The sequence below is a fragment of the Girardinichthys multiradiatus genome, chromosome Y (assembly GCF_021462225.1).
Source record: "Girardinichthys multiradiatus isolate DD_20200921_A chromosome Y, DD_fGirMul_XY1, whole genome shotgun sequence".
NCBI lineage: Eukaryota > Metazoa > Chordata > Actinopteri > Cyprinodontiformes > Goodeidae > Girardinichthys > Girardinichthys multiradiatus.
Genome location: NC_061818.1, coordinates 19,497,892 through 19,524,914, shown reverse-complemented (window position 1 = coordinate 19,524,914; position 27,023 = coordinate 19,497,892). Strand labels below are relative to the sequence as shown.

The following is a 27,023-nucleotide window of genomic DNA, read 5'->3' as shown; positions in this document are numbered from 1 at the left end:
TTCAAACATTTTAAAAGTGAAAGCTGAACTGTGGTTCCTGAATTTTGCCTCTTTACCCTCACATGGAAACATCGAGTATTTAAGCAATGTCGGGAGGTTTGAACTGGATTTTAAAAGAACTAAATGTCGTAGCAAACTATTTTGAAAGCAGTTCTTCTTTATGTGACTTTAATCTACCTTTTACTTTCTGATGTGATGTAAAATAATTCAGTTATGTGACTCGGCATTAACTTTTTATTTTATTGCTTATATTGTCAATCTGATTAACTTTAGCTTTACTGCCAGTTGCAGAGCCTTGGAAAAGTATTTACACGTTGAACCTTTTGTAATTTTACAACCACAAACTTCAGCGTTTTCTATTCTGCGTTCTAGACCAACACAAAGCAGTGCACAGTTGTGGAGTTTAAGGGAAAAGGAGATATATTCTTATACTTTTAAATTAAATAAATGTCTAAGAAGTGTAGATATTGAGCCCGATGTTTGCTCTGATACTTCTAAATAAAATCCAGCACAAGCTATGTCCTTCAGAAGTTAATTGGTGAATAGAGTCCATCAGGTTATAATAAATATTATAAATACAGATTTCATGTGAAAGCATTAGAGGTTTAAAGTAGAGTTAGGTTATAAAAAAAAATATTACATCCTTTGAACATCTCACAATGACCTACAATTCATCATCTAAAAATGAAATATCTGGCACAACTGCAAACCTACTAAGGCATGGCCGTCCACCTGAAGAGGAGCAATAATTAGAGAAGCAGCCAAGAGGCCTTTGGTAACTCTGGAGGAGCTGCAAATGGTGACTGCTCAGGCTGGAGAATCTGCTATCAGTTGTGCACTTAACAGATCTGAACTTTATGGATGGGAAGTCCATAAGAAATCCCACAGTAGCTTGCCACAAGCCATGTAGGGAAAACAGCAAAAATGTGTCAGAAGGAGGTCTGATCAGAGGAGACAGAAAAGGTAATGTGTGGTGGAAAACAAAAAATGCACATGACCATGAACGTACCAGCCCCCTTGTAAAATATGGTGGTGGCAGCATTATGCTGTGGGAATGCTTTTCCTGGGCATGGACAGGGAAGTTATAAGAGTTAGAGATGTGATACACAGAGCTAATTGCAGATATTTTGCAAAGAACAATGGGAAAGTCTCTGGAAGTGCAATGCTGATTAAGACATATGCCAAAAGTCTTTAAACTGTAACTGCAGCCCAGTGTTCCTTTTGCTTTACAGTTATCATCGCTTTGGGTTGGTCTGTTACATGAAATCCCAATAAAATAAATGGAAATTAGTTTCCACCTTTTGGGACAAAATGGGGTACAAATAGTTTTCCAAGTCACTGTAAATCTGTCACCTGTTAGATTTTGTTTTATTGTTCAGTTGCCCTAAACCCTCACTGCTACATTATAAAATATAATAGCAGCAGAATATATTTTACTAATGGTCACCTACACCTGCTCCACACTTCTGTTCCTCTCTGTATGCTTTGGTCCAACTGTTAAATACTATCTTAGCCCTGTAACCATGGTAACATCATCTCTCTCTCCTGTATCCCATTCTCTGGCTGTTATCCATAATCCCAGTGGAATACTCTGGTGTGTATACTATCAACCTTTTCCTCTGATGTACAGTTTTCTGCCCCCTTGACTTCTACTCATTAGTCACCCTCTTCCATTATGCACCATTGTTATACCTCAAACCTTCATTTCATTACTTTAAAGAACAGTTGGCATCAGTAATACACAGTTTATTCTTCGGCTTTGTTTTTACAAGGTCCTCTGCATGAATGATGGAGTTGAATCCTTTCTTTTTTGCAGCTGTAAATGTATATTTTTTAGCCCTCGTATTTGTATTCTTGTCTTCTGATGCTGAAATAGTCAGATGCAACCAGCCTGAGAGATTTAGCAGCAGCTCTTCCGTTATGGCTTGTGGGGTCTGCTGCTACAGATTCAGCTCAGGCTCCTTCATCATTTTGGTCATTTCACTGTCTCATGCTTATCCCCATTTCTCTATCTGTCTCTCTTTCTTATTCTTCCGCCTGACTCGGATTGCATGGTTTTCTCAGACCTTAGTTTGATTGGTAAGACCTCATCTGCTCTTTCTATTCCTCTCCTGTCAGTCATGTGCGTGTGCTGTGCTGCTGTTTGTTGTTGTTGTTTGTTGTTTTGTGAAACCTACTGTGGTAGATATCCCAGCAAAAGGGTTTTTGTATTTGTGTTAAATTAGATTTAATTTTGTAGTTAGTTTAAATAGTCTGTGTAGTGCTAAAATAATCAGAACTTTAGATTGATGTCTGTTTTTAAAATATGTGTTTAGCTCATAATGTTTGAATTAATGCTGCTTTCACTCCTGTTCAGGAATGGGTCGGGAAGTGGAGAATCTAATCCAGGAAAATTCACAGCTGCTTGAGACAAAGTGAGTACATTTTGCAAAAGTGCATTTCAATAAATAGATAAAAGCAAAGGTATTCTAATTTATTGAAATTCTCCTGCACAACAACTCTGTATGTCCATTGGTTTTTCCAGGAATGCTCTGAATGTGGTTAATAAAGATTTGATCCTGAAGGTGGATGAGTTGACCTGTGAGAAAGAGGTGCTGCAGGGGGAGATGGAGGCTTTGCTGCAGGCCAAAAACAAGATAGAGGAGAAAAACAGAAAGCTGGAGGAGGAACTGAAAAAGTAAGTCAGAACAGATACCACTAAGGGTTGGTTTTCAGTAAAGCTACCTGATTGTGTCCCCAATTAATATTTTAAGGGTCCTTGAACCTTATCTCAGCCCTATACCTTTGTATTTCCACTAAGCTCTGAGGTATGGGGTAAATTACCCAAATATTTTTATGTCTTTAGTGCTGCAATGCTGAGGTTGATTTAGATAGCAGTTTCGGGATAATAAACAATCCACTTCCATAAATAGTTTCTGTCAGCAAAAGAAAGCAGTGATTTAGCAAAAAAATGAAACATTCATCAGTTTACAGTTGTTTCATTTTGAGGAACAAATAGAATCACTCTGAAATAGAGAATATAGCTATTTGTCCTAAAACATAGCGACTGTATTTCATTGTTGGTTTAAAGCAATACCCAAAAAAACCGCACTATTGCAGATGGCATAGGAAACTCATGCCTTATACTGAATTTGACACTGTAGCACACAGTTTGTTCCCTAGGTAAGCCAGGCTGCCATGAATTTTTGTTTGGGATCTTCAGCACAAGTTCTGCAAGTCATGCATTCTGCATGTATGTGCCACGACTACAGAATGAACTCATCTGCGACTTAAATTACACAACAATGATCCAAAATTAACATTACATAATTTCATGCTACACTGTGAAGACTGCCCATTCATATGGGGATCCAGGATACTTGAAACTGAAACTAACTTCATTTGCGGTCTGATTATTTGACTAATAATTATCTTACCACTTAGGGCACCCATGGGCCATTGAAACTTCATTCTGAGACATCAGCGGATGCTTTAGAGGACAAATCATGCCTTTACATTCTTCCTTTTCACACTTAAATCATTCACTTGTGGTCTCTATAAAGTGGAACTGCAATGCTTTGGTCTGAACTCCTTGTTATTGTAGCTCCACAGGCTCCACTTTTATCCCTGTTCTGTGTTCCAAACAAATGGTAAATGGACTGAACTTATATAGCGCTTTTCCAGTCATACAGACCGCTCAAAGCACTTTACACTAGCGCCACATTCACCCAATCGCACTCACTAACGCTCACACATTCATACACCGATACGCAGATCGGTAGGCAACTTGAAGTTAAGTGCCATATGTGATGAGCCAGTCTTCTCCCCTATAGATGATCAAGAGTACACCTACAAGTCAAAGTCACGATACAACTAAGCAGCTGAGGTTCATCCTATGGCAGGAGGAAGCTGGAATCGAACCCACAACCTTCTGATTGCAAGACAACTACTCTTCCTACTGAGCCACAGTCGCCTCAATAACACAATATAAAGATGTCTCCGGAACGCCTGGAGAGACTAAATTCAACTTTTCTGCCCTGCTACAGACTCGAAATACACAACGAAATGTATTTAAAGGCTAAAAAAATTTATTTTGTATAATATGTCCCCCTTTAATATAAAAAAATAAACAATCATGAAAAGGTGACCTCTACCGCTTTTCCACCAACGCCGTTCGGTGATTTCAAGCCGTTGATGTGTGTTTCCACCGACAAAAAAGAGGTTCCAAAGTTCAAACTCTGGTTCAACTCTGGCACCGCAGAATATTTAGTTCTTCTGCGCAAACCGCAACGTCACCTGTGGGCGGGTCGAAGCTGCAGACAACATTAACTGTAGTTTATGGATGCTCTCTTTTTGCATTAGAAGGAACATTCTGTGCAGCTAAGCAAGCTCCGCTGTCTTACTACCAAGCTTCCCCCCCACTTTGTGTAACGTCCACTCTTGATGACTCATGCTTGGAAGGCACGTGAACTGAACCTGTTCAAGAACGAGAGTTCTTTCGATAGAAAAACGCTAATCATGTAGACAATTACAGCCAGTCACGACACGTCAGAACACTGTGAATTTCACCTGTTGATCTCAGTATAGTTAGAGCACATAAAAACTGACACACATACCTCAAACATGTGGCAGGACTCGATGTTCCAAAAACATAATTTTCTCTGTGCTAGGATGCCTGGCAAGATGCATGCATCAGTGTGACAGAAAAGCCAGAGTTACTCATTTTTAAAGACTTCTGTGAGACTTTACTCTACATTGCTTTAAAATATAACTAGTAAAACAACCTAATAATGTTGAGTTATTGATCCGACGCCTTTGGTCTCATCTTGCTCTGCTGCTGACGCTGAAAGTGCGTTGCATCTCAGCTGATTTAAGCTGCAGAAATACTGTGAATGTTATTTATGTTTGTAAATTGCACCAATCAATTCAGTTCAGTAAAATGTTATTGTGATTGTACATTAAACAATTAAATTCTGCTTCTCTGGTGATGAATTGAAAACAAGACAGACGTGATTAAGCCACAAAATAAGTAACGATATCGAAAAAGAGGTCAAATACATATTCGTACACATACTGCCTATTAACACATACACACATGCTAATATGTATATACATATGCATGCATGCATGGATGTACATATATAAATACTACACATATGTGTTGAAAACATAAAAGCAAATTTTTAAATCTAGAGGTACAAATTTTTAATGAGCTGAGGAGCCTCCTTAAGTGCAGGAAGATGAGAAGTTGGTGACCTAGATGTAAAAGGTCTCATATGATGTTAGTAGCATCCTAACCCTAACCCTAACCCAGTCGGTGATATCAGACTTATAGTACAGATGGGAATTGGCAGAAATTAGGTTTAGGGGAGATTTAATTGAGATGAATTTATACAGAAATGTAGACGTACAATGCTGGAGATACTCAACTATAAAATGCACAAAGATCCGCTTTGAAGGTTCAGGGTCATCTCAAAAGTATCACCCTGCTTAGTAGGACCACTTTGGGAGTAGAATTTCACCCCAGGAGATCTGTTTGGGCCTTTTGGTCAGTGCAGTCTCAAAATGGTCTTAAAGGACACAAAAAACCCACAAAACGTCCCTAGCTTCTGGTCAGCATGTATTAGTCTTTTTTTATTGTCTCAGAGTTTAAAAATTATTGTTCAGACTGTGATCTAGCTATTAGATTTTTAAAAACAAAAGTATTTTTTTGATCACAGCTCTATAGAACTACAAACTAAATGTCAAAATGTTTCCCGTCCTGTTAAGTGTTGTAACCGATCTGTTTCAGAGTCCGACAGGAAGTAGAGGAAGTGAAGCAGAATAGCAAAGATGAAGAAGATGTAAATCTCTTTTTTTTCCATCTGCACAACTGATTTTTTGTTTTTGTCCTAAGATAATGATTGTATTTCTGTGTTTGCCTTCCCACAGAGTGAGGTACCAACAGCTCAGAGGAAGCGCTTCACCAGAGTGGAAATGGCCAGAGTGTTGATGGAGAGGAACCAGTATAAGGAGCGGCTGATGGAGCTCCAGGAAGCTGTGAGGTGGACGGAGATGATCAGGTAACTAAATGAATGGATGAAGCTGTTTATTGTGTGTCTGTACACATAGCTCAACACTAAAGTGATCATGTCCTCACCTGCAGGGCTTCAAGGGAAAATCCAACTCTCACAGAAAAAAAGAGATCAAGCATCTGGCAGTTGTGAGTCCTTCTAAATGTACTTAATTGCATAAGTCTTTAAGGACTTTACTCAGAAAACACTTCCAAGTCCTTCATGAAGCTAATTTTTCTTTAAACCCATAAATCTATTCTTTTCATTATCTATTCCTGGATTTGGTTTTGAAGGGGCAGCATTAGGTAAAGATGATTTGTTCTTGTTGAACCTTAAACTTTCCTTTACTGGCAAAGAACTGTTCCTGAGTATTTAATGTCTTTATCCAGTCGTTGCACTGAGTGGTTGTTATTACTAACTTCTTAGTGAATACACTCCTTGTGTTCCTGGATCTTTCTTATCTCCTGCCTGCTCTGTGCCTTTTGGTGTTTTTTCTATTATGTCTGCTCACAGGAAGCTGCAGGTACACCACATATACAAATGGTTTATAACTCCAGATTCACAAGTTTTAAATATAGATGCTTCAAAGAGATCAGTAGAGGCAATATTTAGACCTATCAGGATTAGTTTAGAAAGGAGAAGTGACAAAGAAATCCTAGGCAGATGTGTTTGATGTTTTATTTTTCCTTAGTTGGAATGAGATAATGAATGCACAGTCAATCACATCTGGTGTGATTTAAATTAGATGTTTTTTTTTAATGCAGCAATCAATCAGTGGAAACTTATTTAAATGGTTGTTTTATTATTAGTTTGACTGTAGAAAGATGTGATAGAAAGTGTTGAGTTAGACTACAACTCCTAGCATGCTTCCTTGTTTGTCGTGGTACAGTAAATGTTGGTGCTCCTTTACTGTCTGGTTGTTGACCCCCTACCTTGCTCTTCCCCTGCACTCCTTTGTTTGCTTTGTGTCCCTCTCGGCTTTCTGCAACCTCGCCACCTGCAGCTTCAGCAGACTGTTTAGCTCCTCCTCCAGTTCCTCGGTGATGAAGACAGTGGAGGACCAGTCCAAATTAAAGTACAACTCCCCAGGGAGCCTGGTGAAGCGGAGCAGCACTTTCTCCCAGTTCCCCACAGAGAAGTCCAAGATATTTGACTTCATGAATGAAGGGTGAGTGATGTATTGACATGCAGTGCATGGGTACAGTGCATCTTTTGGCTAAAGACGTGTCTCTCTCTTGGATCTTCATGTAGAACGGAGCAGTGCAGCTCGCCCTCGCATAAGGAGAAGAAGAAAGCCCAGTACCGACAGGTTAAGGCCCACATGCAAAAAGAGGACGGACGGGTCACTGTGCACGGCTGGAGCCTGCCGAGCAAACACAAGGTGTGAAATGTTGACACACTTTTGCATATATGATTTAGATTTTTCTGTTTTTCCAAATCAAAATCTGAAAAGTGTGGTGTGGGTCCGTATTCAACCCCCTGAGTTAATACTTAATACCCCTCGGCAAAATAGCTGAAATTAAGTCAGATTGAATAGAGAGCATCTGTGAAAGGCCTTCCCCTTTTTCATATTTCTATTTGTAAATAAAAAATGTAAACATTTTCTTTTCAGCTCATAATAATGCACTATCTTGTGTTGACCTATCAAAATGAAAGGTCCCAGTAAAATAAATGGAGGATTGTAGATGTAACTTGACAAAATGTGAAAGGATTCTGAATCCCTTACAAGGCAGTGTAGGACTGATTGTCATCGGTTGTCATGATGATCAACACAGTCTATTTTTTGATATGGTAACCTTGCATCACCTTGTTGTATGTAATTATCTTAACTATCTTAAAATTTGATTCATATTCGGGATTTTAGCATCAGTCCCTTCATTTGATGCTTCTCTATCTGCTTTTATTTCTGCAGGTTGTAAATGGGGGGCAGATGGAAAACAAAATGAATTTACCTGTATCTGTCTACCTGCGGCCTTTGGACCAGAAAGATGCTTCTATGAAGGTAGAGAGTTGCATAGCTGGAAAATGCGGAAATTTAAGCAGCACATTTCAGGACTTTTGGTGTATTTTATTGGATTTCTGAAGACACATTTGTCTGTTACTCAGCTGTGGTGCGCTGCAGGGGTCAACTTGTCTGGGGGTCGGAGGGTTCCCTCATCAGAAATGACAAAGCAGATAAAGGGCTCCCAGAGTAGCCTGGACCAGCTAGAGCAGGAGAACAAGGTAAGTATTTCATAGATGTTTAATCTGATGTTTAAATAGTAAATAAGAATGATTTTTAAAATTGTTTTCTGTTTGTGTAATTGCTTTAAAAAACAGGAAAAAGGGGAGAAGGAGCTGATTGTCCAGGATGAGATATCCAGTCGTGTATGGGTGTGCATGAGCACCAGTTCCTCCACTAAAGTTATGGTACTGGATGCCACACAGCCCACCGAGGTGCTTGACACCTTCTACGCCTGCAACACACATGTAGCCTGCATTGCTAGTGTACCTGGTAGGTTAAGGGGTCACGCTTCATATTCAGTTTGATTTACTTTTAGTAGTTTGAAAAAAATTATCCTGTGTGTTACCTTCAGGTGTGTTAGATTCAGATTATCCTGCCGGGGAGGAGGTACTCCAGGAGCCGGAGGCCAGCCAAGGGGACGGGGTTTCGCTGGCCGGCAGTGTGGCAAGTGTGGGCTCAACAGGCAGCGATGGAGCCGCGGCAGCTGAAGGCGTCACCGCCGTTCTTCAAACCGCAAGCTTAGGTGTCTCTGAGCAGCCAGCGGAGTACAGCGCCACTTCAGGCTCAGGTAGTTCATTGCAGGGAGCCGATTTCTGTAAAATCTCAAATTTTTCAAACATCTTGAAGATCAACTGCCTATAGTTCCCACAGTTTGCGCCATTAACAAGAGGTATATGACCTAGCAGTATTTGTTTTGGCATTATTTATAGTATCACACCTCCTTGATACAGAACGTAGTCATAGTTGGAATTGGGAGAGAGACCAATCATTATGCTGAGTCAAATTTGACCAGTCTTTTATTTTTAGCTTATATTTTCTGAAAGCCCTTTATGCGCAGTGTCTGTATCTGTCTATTGGTTGCAAAATATCAAGTTTGTTGTTCTGCTACTGGACTGTGTAACTGATAAGATTAGTATATACTAAAGAGTAAATTAGTGGGTTTCAGTATCCAAAATGGAAAGTATAAAATATGTAACTTTTTTTCACGATTGAAAAACATAAATATAGTGCAAAATAAACAAACATTCTCTTTATGATTATTTAAAATGGTAATAATTGTTTAAATACAGAATTCAATATTTGAATTTGGATATCATTAAGTGCAGTTGAACAATAAATTAGTGAGCAATCTTGTAACTAAATAAATCATATATCCTATTTGTTACAATTTGAATAAAATCTTAAAATGAATAAATAGATAAATAAATTATCTATAAATTATATATGTATCAATCAAATATGGGCATACTTTTTTATTTACCATATATGTATGTGAGTCTGTTGTAATGACAACATCATTTATTTTTACTTTAAATTTATCATTAATGATGTATTTCATACATTTTTGTCTACCTATAATAGTGCATTAATGTTAGGATTTATTTTTTATTTTTTATTATGTCCCAAAAACATACAGGGGTTGGACAATGAAACTGAAACACCTGGTTTTAGACCACAATAATTTATTAGTATGGTGTAGGGCCTCCTTTTACGGTCAATACAGCGTCAATTCATCTTGGGAATGACATATACAGGTCCTGCACAGTGGTCAGAGGGATTTTAAGCCATTCTTCTTGCAGGATAGTGGCCAGGTCACTACGTGATACTGGTGGAGGAAAACGTTTCCTGACTCGCTCCTCCAAAACACCCCAAAGTGTCTCAATAATATTTAGATGTGGTGACTGTGCAGGCCATGGGAGATGTTCAACTTCACTTTCATGTTCATCAAACCAATCTTTCACCAGTCTTGCTGTGTGTATTGGTGCATTGTCATCCTGATACACGGCACCACCTTCAGGATACAATGTTTGAACCATTGGATGCACATGGTCCTCAAGAATGGTTCGGTAGTCCTTGGCAGTGACGTGCCCATCTAGCACAAGTATTGGGCCAAGGGAATGCCATGATATGGCAGCCCAAACCATCACTGATCCACCCCCATGCTTCACTCTGGGCATGCAACAGTCTGGGTGGTATGCTTCTTTGGGGCTTCTCCACACCGTAACTCTCCCGGATGTGGGGAAAACCGTAAAGGTGGACTCATCAGAGAACAATACATGTTTCACATTGTCCACAGCCCAAGATTTGCGCTCCTTGCACCATTGAAACAGACGTTTGGCATTGGCATGAGTGACCAAAGGTTTGGCTATAGTAGCCCGGCCGTGTATATTGACCCTGTGGAGCTCCCGACGGACAGTTCTGATGGAAACAGGAGAGTTGAGGTACACATTTAATTCTGCCGTGATTTGGGCAGCCGTGGTTTTATGTTTTTTGGATACAATCCGGGTTAGCATCCGAACATCCCTTTCAGACAGCTTCCTCTTGCGTCCACAGTTAATCCTGTTGGATGTGGTTCGTCCTTCTTGGTGGTATGCTGACATTACCCTGGATACCGTGGCTCTTGATACATCACAAAGACTTGCTATTTTGGTCACAGATGCACCAGCAAGACGTGCATCAACAATTTGTCCTCTTTTGAACTCCGGTATGTCACCCATAATGTGTGCATTTCAATATTTTTAGCAAAACTGTGCTCTTACCCTGCTAATTGAACCTTCACACTCTGCTCTTACTGGTGCAATGTGCAATCAATGAAGACTGGCTACCAGGCTGGTCCAATTTAGCCATGAAACCTCCCACATTAAAATGACAGGTGTTTCAGTTTCATTGTACAACCCCTGTATGTAGAATCAGTCAGTGGGTGGGGCTAACACTCCTGTCATTGATTGGTCTAAAGGTACTTTAGACCAATCAAATGTCCCGCCTGGTCGCCAGTCCATTGCAGGGCAAAACAGAAACACGCAGGACCTTTTTGCTGCAGGGCAACAGTTCTACCAGCTGCTAACCATCCAGCCAACAAAGGAACAAATACATTCTTAAATCATATAATCAAATTAAATAATAATATAGGTTTTCGCATAAATTAAACATGTAATGTAATTTCTTTTTACAATACTTTTTTTATTCTTGCATATGAAAAATATTTTGACAGTCCTACAAACATATGTCAGTCTGTTACTGTATATATTTCATTTTTTTTATTATTACATATATAAATAATTATTTAAGGATTTATTTATCAGAATGTGGCGATTTTTACTTTGAGTTAATAGTATAGTAAATGGGTTTGGTATAGCCTGTGGTTGTTTTGATGTGTTTACCTTTCAGATCCTTTTTTATGGTATGTCCCTGCTATGTCAGTTTTCTTTGTTCTGATTGATTACCTAGACATTTCTTGCTGTATTTGTGTGTAAACTCTTAACTTGTGTGATCGTCTTCCACCATATTCAGTGAACTAATAGCATAGCTGTTGCAACATTTGTGTTGTATAAATCTCTCTAGAGCTCTTGTGCTCCATCGTTCTTTGAGTTGTAAATTTGAAACAAGGATTCTTAAACTTTTCCCAGTAACTGATGCTGGGACAGTTGTTTATTTCTCAATTCCTACAGTTCAACTGTCCAGAGAGACAAGCCCAACAGAGGACGGGGTTCCTACAGCCGAAGAGGCAACAGAAGCGACAGAGGCCAATGCCGGTGTGGGTGAAGGAGAGGAAGATCAGGGAGCATATCCAAACCAGCCAGGAATTTACACAGAGCATGTGTTTACAGACCCTCTGGGGGTAGGGCCCACTGACTCCTGTCCTGCAGAGGCACAGAGGTGAGAATGATTAGCTCTGAAAAGGAGAGACAGTAAACCAACTACTCTGAAAGTATTCATAGATAAATTGATAATTTTGATACATCTGCTGATTTCTTTACATTCAGGGGCCTTGTGCAGGATGGTGAGCCTGCCCTGCCAGAAGTCATTGATACGTCCGATAGTGAAGTCCTGAGAATGAGCAGCGCTCTACCAACCATGTGGCTGGGAGCTCAGAACGGATGGTGAGCACTGCAGCCTCCAGCAGAGGGCGCTGTTAGTTTTGGCTAAAATGAAGGGGCAGCTCCACCATTACTGAACAAGTTTATTGACAGAAAGTTATAATATGTGGTAATAAATGTAATCTGTTTAATGTTGCCATTGATATCATAATTTCCCCTGAAGTAATTATGACCTAGAGTACTTAATTATACATAGAAATCATCTACTAAAGTTCTGAATGTATCTGTCTCTTCATCCTAAAGCCTGTATGTGCACTCGTCTGTGGCACGATGGAGAAAGTGTCTCCATGCGATTAAGCTCAAAGACTCCATCCTCAGCGTTGTGTAAGTACAGTGTTAGATGTGCCACACCTACAGTACCATTCACACTTATTCCCGCTGATGGTGTATCAAATGTTTCGTATTAAACTAGTCTTTTTCTTTTATCTCTTACTAAAATATTTTAGAACAATTTATGTTTATTTTGACTACCGGTACATTAATTCAAAGGGGAAAAAATCCCGCCATTAAAAAATCACTGATCCCACACCTACTGTCAGCCTTGCTTTTATTCTGTGCACCACTTCCTGTTACTATTGGACAGAAACCAGTATTCACAAGGTTAGAGGATACAGAAAAGGATGTTGGATCATTCCTTCTTTGCACTATCTCTGTCCAGAGTCCTTGGTCCTCTTCAGGTCAAATGTCCAGGTATTTTAAAGAGATGGGGATGCCAGGCACTTTTAACAAGGTTCCTAAACCCTTTGGAGGAGAAAAAGGCCCACAGATCTTTGACAGGCATTGGATGCTTTTCCATATATTTGTCCTTTGTTACACACCAGACCCACCTGGAATGATTGTTGCCAAAAAGATCTTCGGTCTTACTTTGCAAATCAGAGTAGAGATTTTCAAAGCACACGTTTACGCTTTCGCCGTCCTTCTCATTGTGTCCGGTGTCATGATTATCTTGGGTCCTTGACCTTGGCATTGGTTCTCATAGTTTCAGGTGTTTTTAATCTTTTATTTATTGCTCCGACTGTAAGTGTGGGCGCTTCTAGAGGAGGGGAACGAGCTGCTTTATTTGAACCGCTTGTTCTCTTGTCTTTCCCATTTTGAAGAATAGCTAATAGATATATAGAGGCTTATGTGTCATATTCATATCCTGTGCAATCAGGAAGTCATCGATTTTTCATTGAGTGTTCCTAGGCGTTTACAGTATCAATCTGGAAAAGTAAAGTGGAAATTGGAAAGATGTTTTCAGTTTCCTAAATTGTACAGAAAATGTTAGAGGAAATTTGGTTTTATTAAAAAAACAAACGTTTGTTAGTATGGATTGTTTTCCTCCTCTGAAATGTGCTCAGATTTAAGGCTGGGTTTTTATGTTTTGTTGTGCTTAACATAATGGTACAGCAATTAACTATCAACTTTTTTTTAAAGCTTTTTAAACAACTTTAGAAGTGCTGATAATTGTTAAGGGTACAGTAACACAGAAAACATGTCTAACGGATGTGCTTTGCTTGTTGCAGACACGTTAAAGGGAGGGTGTTGGTAGCTTTGGCTGATGGGACCTTAGCAATTTTTCACAGAGGCGCCGGTAAGTGTGCAACATGCAGCTTCTGAAGTCAAAAAACATCACCAAGAGTTTAATATTCATTTTGTCTTTTGATCATATTAAATTTCTTATGTAATTTTTTAGCAAAAACTATGTCTCATTTTGATGATTTTGCCTTTTTTTACTCTGTTGTTGCTTTTTTCAGAAGGTCAGTGGGATCTGACCAACTACCACCTGTTGGATCTGGGGCGGCCACACCACTCCATCCGCTGCATGACGGTGGTCCATGACAAGGTGTGGTGTGGCTACAGAAATAAGATTTACGTTATTCAGCCCAAAGCCATGAGGATAGAGGTACACTAGTTCTTTGAATCTTGTTTCAGTTAGCACAACATAGGCAACATTTGACATTTATTGTTGTATTTCACTTTTAAGAAGTCATTTGATGCTCATCCTCGCAAAGAGAGTCAGGTGCGCCAGCTGGCCTGGGTCGGAGACGGTATCTGGGTGTCCATCCGACTGGATTCAACGCTGCGCTTGTTTCATGCCCACACCTACCAGCACCTGCAAGACGTGGACATTGAGCCTTACGTCAGCAAAATGCTGGGTATGACTGCTGTTTAGAACCCAGATTAGTTGTTACATGAGACCATATAAAAGTTATTTGAGGTCATGTTTATTACTCCAGAAAACTGTAATTAAAGTTTTATTTCCTGTGTTTTTACGAGATTCTGAACTCATTTCACTCTTGTTTCGACTCGGTCCCTTTCCAGGTACTGGTAAACTTGGCTTCTCTTTCGTGAGAATCACAGCTCTGGTGGTTTCCTGCAACCGACTATGGGTGGGGACAGGAAATGGAGTCATCATCTCCATCCCATTATCTGAAGGTCCCACAAGCCTACATTACATAATTACCCGAAAGGTGTATAATGTTGATTTAGAGTAAACATACACACCTCCAGATGGCAACAGCATCAACAAAAATATGCTGAATCTCACAAAAGGCCTTCAATTTTAAGTTATTGCATTTGTAGCATGAAGTTAGCATTTTTAGTATTTTGCTCTTCAACATATGCTCTGTTTGGATATGACTTGTTGATAATTTGACTTGTAACATATTTAATTGAAGTTCCAGTTCAGGGTCTGTAGGGAAACCTTCTTCTGCATCTAATGTTTTACAGCTGCTAGGGATATCTAAGCAGAACATGCAGAGCACATCACAACCTAGGCACTGCAGCAGCCAGCAGGGTCCCTCTGTTATTGTAAAGAAAACGCATGTTCCTCAATGCAACAACAAAAACAATCTACACCCACAGTTTTGCAAACCATTCACATAAAAATAAGCAATAATTTTTAAAATCTGCTGTTGAGATGCGAATGACAGGTATCAACAGTGGAGTTACGTTTGACCGGGATACCTATATGTTTTCACCTTCCTGCCCTGCTTTTCTAGCCACTCTGTTTATTCTATTTGACTGTCTGTAATATATATTTCCTCTAAAACAAGGTCAGATGGTACAGAGATGATTAACATCCCGGGTAAAACATGTAGAATATAGGAATCTTTTCCATGGACACTGTTGTCTCTAATACACTGGAACTGAACTATTCATGTTTACTTTAATCAAGGCCCTTTTATTATCCAGATTACTTGAAATAGGGGTGATGCACAGATTTTAATATCAGCAGGCGTTGTTAATATATTTCTCTCTTGTTTCTTTAGCTAACAAGACAGCAGGGATAGTTTCTAATCGCCCAGGCAGCGCTGTACGGGTTTACAGCGATGACTGCTCAGAGGGCGCTGTGTCGTGCAGCTTCGTGCCGTACTGCTCCATGGCCCACGCCCAGCTCTGCTTCCACGGACATCGGGATGCAGTAAAGTTTTTTGTCACAGTACCAGGTAAGATCCAAGGGCTGACGAGGCAGATGTTGGTATGAAACGACTATCAGATGTATATTTTAATCTGCTTGCATGTTGTCTTCATTCTGCTTCAATACTTTGCTCCTTTTACTTCGGCTCTAACTGAAAGGTATAAATAATGAGTTAGTTTGATCATCAATATATGTCAGAGCAAAAGCCCTCCTGTAACTCCAGGATATATTATTTTATGCCTTTTATTATTTATATTTTAACATATTTTTCTTGCAATTATTTTATGCTTATTCTTTGTTATTTTCTTTCTGTTTTTTCTTTGATGCCATGTAAAGCACTTTCGATTGCCTTGTGTATGAATGGTGCTATAGAAATAAACTTGCCTTGCCTTAGAACTTCTATTGATATATTTAATGATAAGTTGTGTCACTTAAAACAAACGTGGTTTTCCCATCCTTTTCTGTAATCTTTCATTATAAAGTGTGTGACATATTACAATTTCTAGCTGAACTTTGGTTTCTTAGGTTTTCCTGATTAACAGTGATTAGGGTATATCAATAGGTAGTCAGCAGAAAAAGACCGGAATAATTATTTTCACAGCTGTAGTTTTAGTTTGGTGGATGAGATGATATTGCATTTGTGTCTGTCTTTTTTTATTCTGTTCCCGGGCTCTTTGTTCTTATCAAGCTGTAAGTCAGCTAAAATAATCATAGATTAGCTAAAAAGTCTTTCTGGACTGCTTCTTATTCGGCTTTCTGTCCCAGGTCAAGCGATGCCACCTCCGGGCAGTGCAGATTCAGGTTCTGATGATCCTCCATCTGAATCCTCAGACACAGCAACCTCTGAACCCAAAACATACCTGGTCATGAGCGGAGGAGAAGGTTACATTGACTTTAGAATCGGTGAGTCCAACACACTTCATGTACAGGGAGCTCCTAAATGTCTGCACACCCCTGTTATGATGCCAGGTTTTGATTTGATTGTTTCTCAGTTGAATTGTCCAGAATTAATGTTTCATTATGTGCGGAAAAGGTTTTGAAAAGATTTGTCTTTGACTATTGTTTTTACATTTCCACAACCTGGCATTTTACCAGGCATATGCACGTTTCGTACACAGTGGAGATACAAATTTAAGGTCGAGAGAAACAGCGGATGTCTCACCTGCTTACTGTGATGCAACGCCGTTTGCTTGACTCCTCTACCTCCTCCTCAGGCGATGAAGGCAGCGAGCTGGACGGTTTATCCGAGCAGGCCAGCAGCCAGCCGGTGGCGCCCGCCAAGACCGAGCGAAGCCACCTCATTGTCTGGCAGGTTGCCACTCCTCATGAGTGAAAAACATCGCAGATTGCTGCATCAGCTGCGGGGCCCCCCAGCAAGCCCGCATGTCCCGCTTCGTTTTTTGTTTTTTTTCCACTATCCTCTTTGCCTGAGTAAAAAACTTCTTTGTAAAGAAAACAAAATGACAACAACAAAAAATACTAATTATTTTTATTCAGTGTTTTGTACCATTTTATTCCTTAAGAATTTGAAACCGGGAAGCTCATGTTTATGTTAACGTAAAAGAAACCGTCCAGATGTCCGCGCTTCTGAGTTGCACTTTCAGCATGATTAGTCCAATCATGTTAATGTTTACCTAAAGGGTTTGAAAATGAAAGGTAAAAGGGATATTTTAGTAGTTTTCTGTTAATTAAAGCCTTTTTTTCTGCATAATTAGAATCAAACCTAATGGGAATAAACCTTGTTTCAGAGACTGTTTCATCATCTAGGTTGCCACATGAAGAAACATCCATGCACTTTGGTAAGGTTTCCTTGTGAATAGAAGAACCAGGTTAGCATTAGTTTGCATGAGGAAGTCCTTTGTCCTCACTAAAATATGTGCTCGGCCACCCTGGAGCTAAACCTCCGTCCCATCGGTGAAAAAACATGGCTGCCAGTGCCGTCAGCTCACTGCTTCCTGTTTGCTTCAGCTCAATGGCACTTTAAAATGTTAAATGTTAGTCACATAATAAAGTCTGGAGGAATACGAGTGTAAGTAATGTAATCTACTGTGTCCTGATTCTATGAAGGGAGAATTAAAATGTTCAAATTTTTGTTTGCTAGGATTTTACAGTAACCAAATGTTGGAGGAAGAAAACGAAAGGTCATGGCTCTTTTTTTATTTGCTAGTCGAGGGATTTTTGAGTTAATTGGTTGTATTAGATTTTATTACAGGGGACCACACAACACTAAAGAGAGTCTCCCATTATTTCTCCTTCTCTCTTGTTTTTTTATTTGTCCTTGTACTGAAGGTCTTAAAAGGCAATTATGACGTTTTTATTGTTATTTTGACATTTTGAGTTCCTTTGGGAGCTACTTAATGAAATGAGTGTTTTAATGACTGACTGATATGATAGCAAGATGGCTGTACGATTTCAGATGTTTTAATTTGTTTTTATATCAAAAGAGCGGGGGCCAAGTTTGATCCCAAGTCCATTTCATAGCAGTAACTTTATATTGTGTGTGTGTGCCATTCCAGTATTTATTTTCTCCTTTGTTAAGGAGCCCATTTGGGCTCAGAATGTAACTTTCTACATGAAAAAATATCATAGGAGGCTATTGTAAACAACATAGTCCAATGAGTTTACATGATTGTTAATAATGGTTAAATAAAATAGATTAATGCAAACAATTGTGTGTGTGTGTTGTTTTAAAGAAACAACTAGCATCTATTGCTTATTGCCACCTTGTTGGATGGAACGGACATGAATATACTTGTTTTTGTGAGTTTGTATCAAAGGTTTTATGTTGGGGTCTGAATGCTATGCTTTTTGTGTCACACTTTAATATTTCAGATCATTCAACAAATTTAAACCTTAAACAAAAATAATCTGAGTAAATACAAATTATTAAGGAAAAAGGATATCTAAACCGACCAGGCTTCTATAAGAAAAGTAATTGTCCTCTTGTTAAACGATTAGGGTTACAAATGTGATTAACCAGTTTTTAGGTTCAATTTCTAGATCCACACCCAGGTCTTATTACTTCTAGACCTGTAGAAGCAAGTCACTTAAATGGGACTTGTCTGACTGCATGAAGTAGGTTAAAATCTGTAAAGGTCTGTGACATATATACATTTTCAAAAGGTTACAAAGCCACTTCTAAGGTTTTTGGCATCCACAAAACCACAGTGAAAGACATTATCCACAAATAGCGTAAACAAAAGAGTTGTAAACCTTCCCATGCCCTAGCAAGATTACTCCAAGAACGGATCAATGACTCCTCCAGGAGGTCAGGAAAGAACTCAGAACATCTAAAGCATCTACATTGCTGCTTCAGGGCATGAATGACTTCCTGTAATTGATGGAAACATGAATTGTGCTCTCTCCAAGATAAATCCAGAATGCATAATATTTTAATTTCATCATGTTGAGTTTTTTGCTACTAATCCATAATGTACTGTTTCCCCTGGGAAAGACAAGAGAACATGCCACAAAAGTAAACCAGATGTGTTTTATATATTTAGTCACGAAATAACTCCCCACAAAAACGTACACATATCTACAGTCTATAAGAATAAGAAAAAAGAATAGGAACTCAGCTTTACATTACCGTCTCACACAGTGAGGAAGGCGAGGTAAAGAAAAAAACTCCCCAAAGCTCATTGTTTTAGACCTGCAGCAGATTTTTAAATGTGAAATTATGCTACTGCAACAAAAGAGGAACTTATTTTAAAATAATAGCATTTTAACATGGTTTTCAAGAGTGCGTAGGACACTGTGTGAAATAATGTCTACCACAAGGTGGTGCTATATGCTTTGTTTTGCTGATTAGCTGAAGTTTTTTTTGCTTGTTTGTTTCCAAGACAGCTTGCATTATATCCAGATGTTTTTATCCTTGTAGAATGAGTTTTATGTTGGACTTAACCTGACTTAACTTGTTTTATCACATATCAAAAGTTACTGGTTACCTCAACTTGACCATAGGGGGGTCAATCTGACTCTGATTGGTCATTAGTTGGAGTGTGACTGACTTGTCTGTCCAGAGCACCCCCATCTAACCTAAAACGTGTTTGTATTACCTGTTTTAAATGAACTAATAAAGCAAACTCAGACAGACCTTCAGCTTTTCTTGATGTAATCCTCATGATGCACACAGGAAACAAACCCATGTGGTCTCCTCTCAGCCAGTAGGAGGCCGTCAAGCTTGTGTGTGGATGCAGCATCTCTACACATAATTACTTCCCTGATATCACAACGCAGAGCCCACCTCCCACCCACTCTCATCCTCTTCAGCCACACATGAGCCAACAATGATGCCGCAAACAGGCACACAAAGAGCTTCCTGACGTCACACAGGCGAGGGATTCTGAACCTGGATGAAAGACTGAATTACAGCTGAGAGGTTGGATTCGATCAACTCATATCCTTTTTAATACAGAAACAAATACCCAAGGGATTCATGTAAATAAAGATGGAAACATGGGATTTAAAAATCAGTTAATGCTATGGAAAACTTAATTAATATTTAAATTACTGACGCTTAGCTTTAAGTATGATTTTAGCCAATTGAGGCTAAAATCATCAAAGAAAAATAATAAAACCACAACATTTTTTTCTCTAAGTTGTAACATTTCTTCTCAAATGATTCAGTCTGGCAGAAAGTGTCCTCCTCAAACATGGAAAAGTTGGACCTTTGCATTGACTCAAACAGGCAGGTGGTCAGTACTACCTTCACCTGCCTGCTGTGAAAAAACCTTGCTGTCAACTGACTGCAGTTGTCCTTAATCAGCAGGGCCACCGTGGGTACATTCAGTCTGTTCAGTGTTTCCACTGTCTTCTCCTGGACCATCCCGCTGTTTTCTTAGCCTCAGTTCTATTTGTTGATCTTTGGTCAACTGTAATGAATCCTCCATTCTCATTTACAGTGTGTCTCTAAGTCTACACAAAACCTAAAGCGTGTCAGGTTTTAGAGACTTAAAAAAAAAAACAGCATTGCATAGATTTGCAACCTATGTTTTTTGTCTAACCAATTTGTTTTGTTGATTTATTTTTGGTTGAACATTAAAGATGGAAAAACATAACAGATGATAGAGAAAACTGAATGGACTGAAAAATATGGCCTAAACAGGATATAAAGATATCTCTGCAACACCTGGAGAGACTAAACTCAACTTTTCTGCACTCCTACAGATTCCAAGTACACAAAACAAAATGTATTTAAAGGCTAAAAAATTGGATTTTGCACGATATGTTCCCTTTAAACTTAGTGTCAAATCCATGTTCTGCCCAAAACAAACTAAACTAACTGCGAAGTGATACAGAATAAGTTTCTAGAACTTTATTGAAAGAAGGGAAGTGTGAGTTGTGATTAATTGATGAATTGCTTGACCGGTACTTCCTAACTTGCACTGCCTCATTGCCCTGATGTGCTCCTAATTATGAGCAGATAGGACCACTTGTTTGCAGTCTCTATTGCTTTATTAAAGCTAACCCCCTAGACAGAGCTAAATCTTTTAATTTTTTATGCTTTGAAAGTTTACACTCATACTTGGCTTGAGTTTGAATATTGTTTTCATCACCATGACGTTCATGTAAAACAGACTGGGCACTAACTAAAGAGGAAGAAATCTGAGAAGTCTGGGGAGCTTTAGCAAATATCAATAGAGTGAAACAGATATGTCAATATGATGTGATGCAGGGCTCCTTTTCTCTTGGCCACTCTTCGAAATAGAAAAGACAGGAAAACATGCCATACAAATAAACAAGACGTGTTGATCTTGTTACAAGTAAATAGCTACTCACCTAAACTTGCCCATATTTATTGTCAGATCAGAAGTTCAAAAGTTTAAAACTTTTTTATTAGGAAAGCCCATAATTGTGGAGGATGCTGTGACTGGTACTTCAGGATCTACTGTACATGTATGTTTTGTCTTTTGTTTCTTGTATTTCAAGCTATTAAAAACTTGTCAAAAAACTAGTATTTGCGATCTAGACATTTCAACCTGCAACAATGAATAAATAAATAAAATAAAAAACACCTGATTGCACGCTTTCCTTTTAATTTTACTCCACGAGGCTAAAACCGCCCCATAGTAAAGGATGCACACCTCAAAACATACACACTTTGAAGCTTTGTTTTCCCTGCAGTGTGGGAGATTCTGATTCCCAGACTGCTCTGAGCTTCTTTACCCTCCTCAGAAATCTTTAAATAAATGCAAATTACATCAGCAAATAAAAATGTTTGATATAATGAACAGCTAGAGCGAGTGTGTCAGTTCACAGGAAGACAAATTATTTTAGATTTTAAAAATCATTAATTCATGTTTTTTCTGGAATGTTAACTGTTCATCTATTCAAATTCATGTTGAATTTATAGAAGGAGGCAACAGGGTGCTGTAGCCCACCTACACTGCAGTACATGGTGTTTCCCCCACTGTGATTGAAAAGCCTCCTCAGGTCACGGTAGGAGCGTCCTTGCCCTCCCACTGAGGTACTGCAGTATTTTCCTTTGATGGGCTGGGCTAAGCGTTTTCAAGCCCAACACAGCTATTTGGCATCATGGCTCCCTCTCCATCATGGCATGCTGTACATGAAGTATAAGGTGAGGCCTGATCTCAGCTGGATAAAATAAGGCAGGGAGATGATATGGGCTGGCTTGCATGGAAGACTATTTATAGGGAAGGAATAAAAAAGTGCTGAGTGGAGTTGAAAACAGGGACACGGTGTGACGTGACATCAAATGCCAGTGGTGAGGCAGAGCGTAAGTGTGGGTGTGTTACGGCCCCTGGCCTCTTGAGGCTGTGCAGGCTCCTTTTCTTTTTTTGTTATGCAGATTCAGCTGTGGGGGCACACCTTCCTGATTGGCTGTCTGGAGACTGCTGGAAGGCAGCCGCGCCATTGGACCAGCAGAGAATTGCAAGCCAATCAGATGCTAATGAGGCCCACCTGCAACATATAAATGCTCCAGTGAACATTCTCCCAGTGGGGCAGCTTGTAGAAAGAGGTTTTGGTCAGCTGTCCCACACCTTTGGTGTTTTCAATTGCTTTGGGCAGTTTTGGAATATTTCTTGTCCTGTTTGTTCTGCTAAAAGGGTTTTGACTTTGTTGTAGTTTGCCTCTCAAGCTAGAAGCTCATGGTTGGGAGGCTTGGTACCTCCCTTTTTGTGAATGTTCTTTTCTTTTTGAGTTCCTTAAACTTAATATTCCTCAGGCTGTTTTTTTTTTGTGTTACCTGGGTAAAATTGTATTGTGGCTTTGTGAAACCCTGTTTTGTAATAAATCCTTTTACATTCTACTTGTTTCCTCTGGACACATCATTATGTTACTGCCCCTGAACCCCTAGACCTGTGTGGGCCGTAACAGGGTGCAAAGCAGTTTCTCATCTCATCCAATTTTTAGGGAGAACACACAAGCATCTTGTTGAATTCAATTAGTAAAACACCAGCATTATTTGTATTCATCCATTTACTTCATCCTTTATAGGAAATACCAGAAACTATTTACCTTAAATGGATGAGTAATACTTGGCTTTGTACACTTACTATTGAAGGATGTGCAGCATGTGTGAGTGCTGCTCTCTACATGCTCCATGAGTGTTTGCACACAGTACTTCTGTGACGTGCAGGACAGAGTGACATCACTGCCCACAGCACAGTGTGACAGGCAACAGGAGATGTGGATAATATTACCCCCCCCTTCACCGGCTCTGGTTTCTTTTTCACCAGTGGCGTAGGCATTGGACTGTTGTCGTTCTCCTCATCTTCTCCCATTTTTTTGTACATTTCTTTACATCATTTTGCTTCTGGAATCAGGCAGCAACAGGACGGTTTTAGTCTTATGAGTCACTCTTTGTTTACTTTTAAAATGTATGATTCATGCTGATGATCGTAATTTTTTTCCTCAAAAAAGGTAATTTAGACCTTTAGGCCATCTTTGCTCTTTATGAAAATGATTTTTTTTTTTTTATGTGAGGTAAACAGAAGGGCTGAGTTAAATAACCATCAGAATATTTACAGATAAACTAAATGAAAGTTTTAGAAAAAAACTTTCTACATTTCTACTTATAATAATTTTTTTGGGATTGTATGTGACAAAAAAACAAAAAAGTGCAGAATTCTGAAAAAAAAAGAAAATGATATGTGGTTTGATTTTGTTTTACAAATAAACATTCAAACTTCTTTTTCGACCTCTTCACTCTGAAGCTATTTAAGTAGTAAATTGCTTTGAACATCTGACAATTCTTCAACTCACAACATGCAAGTAGTATGGCACAACTACAAATCTACCAATACATGACCATCCACCTAAACTGACAGACTGGGGAAGAAGAGAAGTAACCACAGAAGCAGCCATGACACTTATGGTAACTTTGAAGGAGAGATCTAGAGCTCAGGTGTGAGAATCTGTTGACAGATCAACTTTCAGTCATGCACTCACAGATCTTGTCTCTATGGAAGAGTGGCAAGAAGAAAGAAATTGTTGAGAGAAAGTGATGAGAAGCCCTGTTTGCAGATTGATATAAGCCATGTAGGGATGTAAAACACGTGAGGAAGAAGGTGCTTGGCTATATGAGACCAAATCTGAACTCATTGACCTTTTTATTTTTTATTATATGTGTCAGAAAACAAACACTGTAGATCTCTCTAAACACACTGTCCCCACTGTGAAACATGGCAGTAAAAACATTGTGCTTCAGGGATACATTTCCTCAGCAGGTATAGGGAAGCTGGTCAGAGTTCTTGGAAAATGGGTGGAGCTAAAAGCAGAGTAATGCTGGAACCATGTTAGAGGCTAAAAAAGACTTGAGACTGGGATGGAGGTTTAAACTTTAAAGAAACTCCCAGCCACAGTGGAATATAGCAAAATGCTAGAAATGGCTCAGTCAAAGACCAGGCAGCTATGCAGATCTTGCAAATCTGATGTGTCAGCCACATATTGTGATTATTTTTCATATTTAAGAGGTCAGATTTACCATTTTACTTACTGATCATGCCAGACTAAAAGGGGTGTATAACTGCATTGACCAGGTGCAAACCACATGTGGAACAGTCCCATTTTCAGCTCACATCTATCTACTCTTAAGCCTTGCATCCCTTGCTTCCTCCTCTGCTTTCTCTTATCCTAGCCGTCATCATCCTCCTTCTCAGCCAGACTTTCTGAGTCTGTGATGTCCCACCGTGAGGTCCCACCGCTCAGCTTTTGATGCCCCAGTGTTTGTCTGATGTGCTCCCACCGGGGATTCACAGCAGGGCTAACCTTTACAAGAGCCCCCCCAGGGTCAGGTTCACTTGAAGACCTTCTGAGAGACATAAGAGAATACTGAGGAGGTACGCCCCCTTATTAAAAGAAACAACAAGCTTTTATTACTCTGTGTAGGTGTATGTTTATGTGTGTGACTAACCAAAACACATGCTGCCTCCTCGTAAATTTTTACTTTTTATTTAGAGGCCCATCCTAACAGACTATATGGTATCAGTCATGATGTTAATGACCTACACATCCTTCTGGGAGTCACAAAGCCCTATACTGGACAGGTCCTTAGCCCTCTCAGACAATGAAAATGATAATAACAAATATTTATTTTACATTTTAGTTTTTATTTACATTAAGTAATACAGGTATGTTGTCAGTGCACCTTTACAGGGGATCTCTTAGTAACACATCATGATAGCTTAAATGTATTAAGCTGCTGTAATATATTTGGGCTATTCTCTCAATAGGAAATTTAAGAAAGGTAGTTTATGAGGGACTTTACGTTTTCATTGTTTTCTTGAATGTCTGACTGGGTTTGGAAATACCTTCTGTCTAGTCAGTACCGTTCCTCAAATACATGTACATAGACTAAAAATATTGGGGCACACCATGAAATAAATGAATTTTAGTGTTCCAATCACATCCATGACTGCAGCTGTATAAAGTTTGGTGTGGGGAAACTTGACTGGCCTGCCCAAAGTCCTGACCTCAACCTTTGGGATGTATTAGAGCAGAGGCTGCAGTTCTGGTTTCGTCATCTTACTATGAACACATCCCTAGACCTTGTGAAAGATGTTTACAGAATAGTTAAAGCTGCTATTGCTGGCAAAGGTGGGTCCATCAATAAATTGGACCTTATAGATTAAGAATAGGATGTCATCAAAGATCCTGTATATAAAAAAGCAGATGGACAAATACTTTAGGCATTATAGTGTTTATGGTACAATGTACATACAAACAGATTAAAGCAACATACAGTATTTACTTCACTGAATCAAGACATTACATTTGGATGAAGTAGGTACTCGGGACGTGACACGGTCATTTATCTCTGAGGGCCAGAAAAACAAATCCAGAAAGATGATAGTAGTGACACACTGGCTGATGTTTATGATTGCTTTATGATCACTGTATATTTTCTTTGGTAACACAAATTATAGTGGTAAAGTTAGTTAACTTCATGATGAGTTATTTTTTGTATTAACCTTGCTTGTAGCAAGGAAAGCTTTGGTGAATGCATCCCTCTGACTATTCTGTACCCCCATTTAATTACAATTTCTGTCCTTTCTTCTATCTAGTTGTACCCATAAACAAACCATTTGGTACCGTTGTGATACAACTATTGCACATCAACTTATTTCTGTTTGTAGTTTATTGTTTTCTTAAATTATAGAGATAAATCGTTTGATGTATGATTGAATTGAATTGTGTGACTTTGTATTACCCAGTTCAATTTTTGTTCTGAACCCTGTTAGAATAGTTGACCCTTTCCCCAAAAATCAAACTAAAATAACTAAGTGGCATCTTTTCACTGGTGGAATATAACCACATTCCTTGCAGTAGATGTGAAGATAAGAGAAAGTGGGTACAAAGTGTTCCTCTACAGGGTATGAGTTGAAGCATGCTCCTCGCTAAACATCCAGTTGTAGATGGCTCTGTTCTGTACCAAACAGTTGGATAATTTGTTAAAATGATGGAATCATTTGCCGGAGGTGAGTTAATTGCTGGGACTTGGCCGACATAAGTAGTAAAGCTATCTGCAAGATGCCGATGGTTTGTTCATGTGCATACCAAAAAGTGTGTTGAGGCCTGAAATTTTGAGTCTGAGGCTTCACTTTGCTAGCATATATTTTTGTGCGCACTAGTTAAACGTTTTCTTTGACAGCACTGGATGTCCCTATTTAATCACCTTATTTACTGCATGTATGTTGTTGTTCCAAACTCAAAAGGCACAGACAGTTTACCATGATGCTCTTTAGTATTATGTGTGAGCCATAGCAAAACAAGAAACAATATTTGAAATTTAACAGAAATAAAACTAAGCATAAGCGTACAACTATTGACATTAGGTAGATCCTGCAACCAGGAACCATGATGAATTATGAAGAGGCTAACATGTTACACCCAGAGATATATTCTTGCCCCATCCATCAGTCCTCCACAGCTTGTAAAAGGGAGCCACTCCCTATTTCCTCCTTCAAATGTCTACTTTCTCTGCCTGCTGAGTGATTTTTTTATGTGTGTAATGTGTGAGC

General features: G+C 39.1%; 1 protein-coding gene across 6 annotated transcripts in view; it reads left to right on the top strand.

Annotated features, from left to right (window-relative positions):
• The window catches only part of spag9a (sperm associated antigen 9a), a 47,943-nt gene extending 29,740 nt beyond the window's left edge, over window positions 1-18,203 (top strand). For 3 of the 6 annotated variants that reach the window (XM_047359734.1, XM_047359731.1, XM_047359729.1), the window contains 22 exons: window positions 2,065-2,079; window positions 2,357-2,414; window positions 2,525-2,677; window positions 5,771-5,822; window positions 5,911-6,041; window positions 6,125-6,181; window positions 7,036-7,200; window positions 7,284-7,413; window positions 7,945-8,034; window positions 8,139-8,255; window positions 8,352-8,526; window positions 8,609-8,824; window positions 11,682-11,913; window positions 12,021-12,137; window positions 12,378-12,458; window positions 13,640-13,707; window positions 13,871-14,019; window positions 14,101-14,272; window positions 14,439-14,552; window positions 15,389-15,565; window positions 16,303-16,440; window positions 16,752-18,203. In XM_047359734.1, coding sequence (XP_047215690.1) covers window positions 2,065-2,079; window positions 2,357-2,414; window positions 2,525-2,677; window positions 5,771-5,822; window positions 5,911-6,041; window positions 6,125-6,181; window positions 7,036-7,200; window positions 7,284-7,413; window positions 7,945-8,034; window positions 8,139-8,255; window positions 8,352-8,526; window positions 8,609-8,824; window positions 11,682-11,913; window positions 12,021-12,137; window positions 12,378-12,458; window positions 13,640-13,707; window positions 13,871-14,019; window positions 14,101-14,272; window positions 14,439-14,552; window positions 15,389-15,565; window positions 16,303-16,440; window positions 16,752-16,870 — 2,726 coding nt within the window. In that variant the 3' untranslated portion in view covers window positions 16,871-18,203. The remainder of the gene's footprint in view (window positions 1-2,064; window positions 2,080-2,356; window positions 2,415-2,524; window positions 2,678-5,770; window positions 5,823-5,910; window positions 6,042-6,124; window positions 6,182-7,035; window positions 7,201-7,283; window positions 7,414-7,944; window positions 8,035-8,138; window positions 8,256-8,351; window positions 8,527-8,608; window positions 8,825-11,681; window positions 11,914-12,020; window positions 12,138-12,377; window positions 12,459-13,639; window positions 13,708-13,870; window positions 14,020-14,100; window positions 14,273-14,438; window positions 14,553-15,388; window positions 15,566-16,302; window positions 16,441-16,751) is intronic. The other 3 variants (XM_047359735.1, XM_047359732.1, XM_047359733.1) reach the window with 2 other exon arrangements.
• The last annotated feature ends 8,820 nt before the right edge of the window (window positions 18,204-27,023 follow it).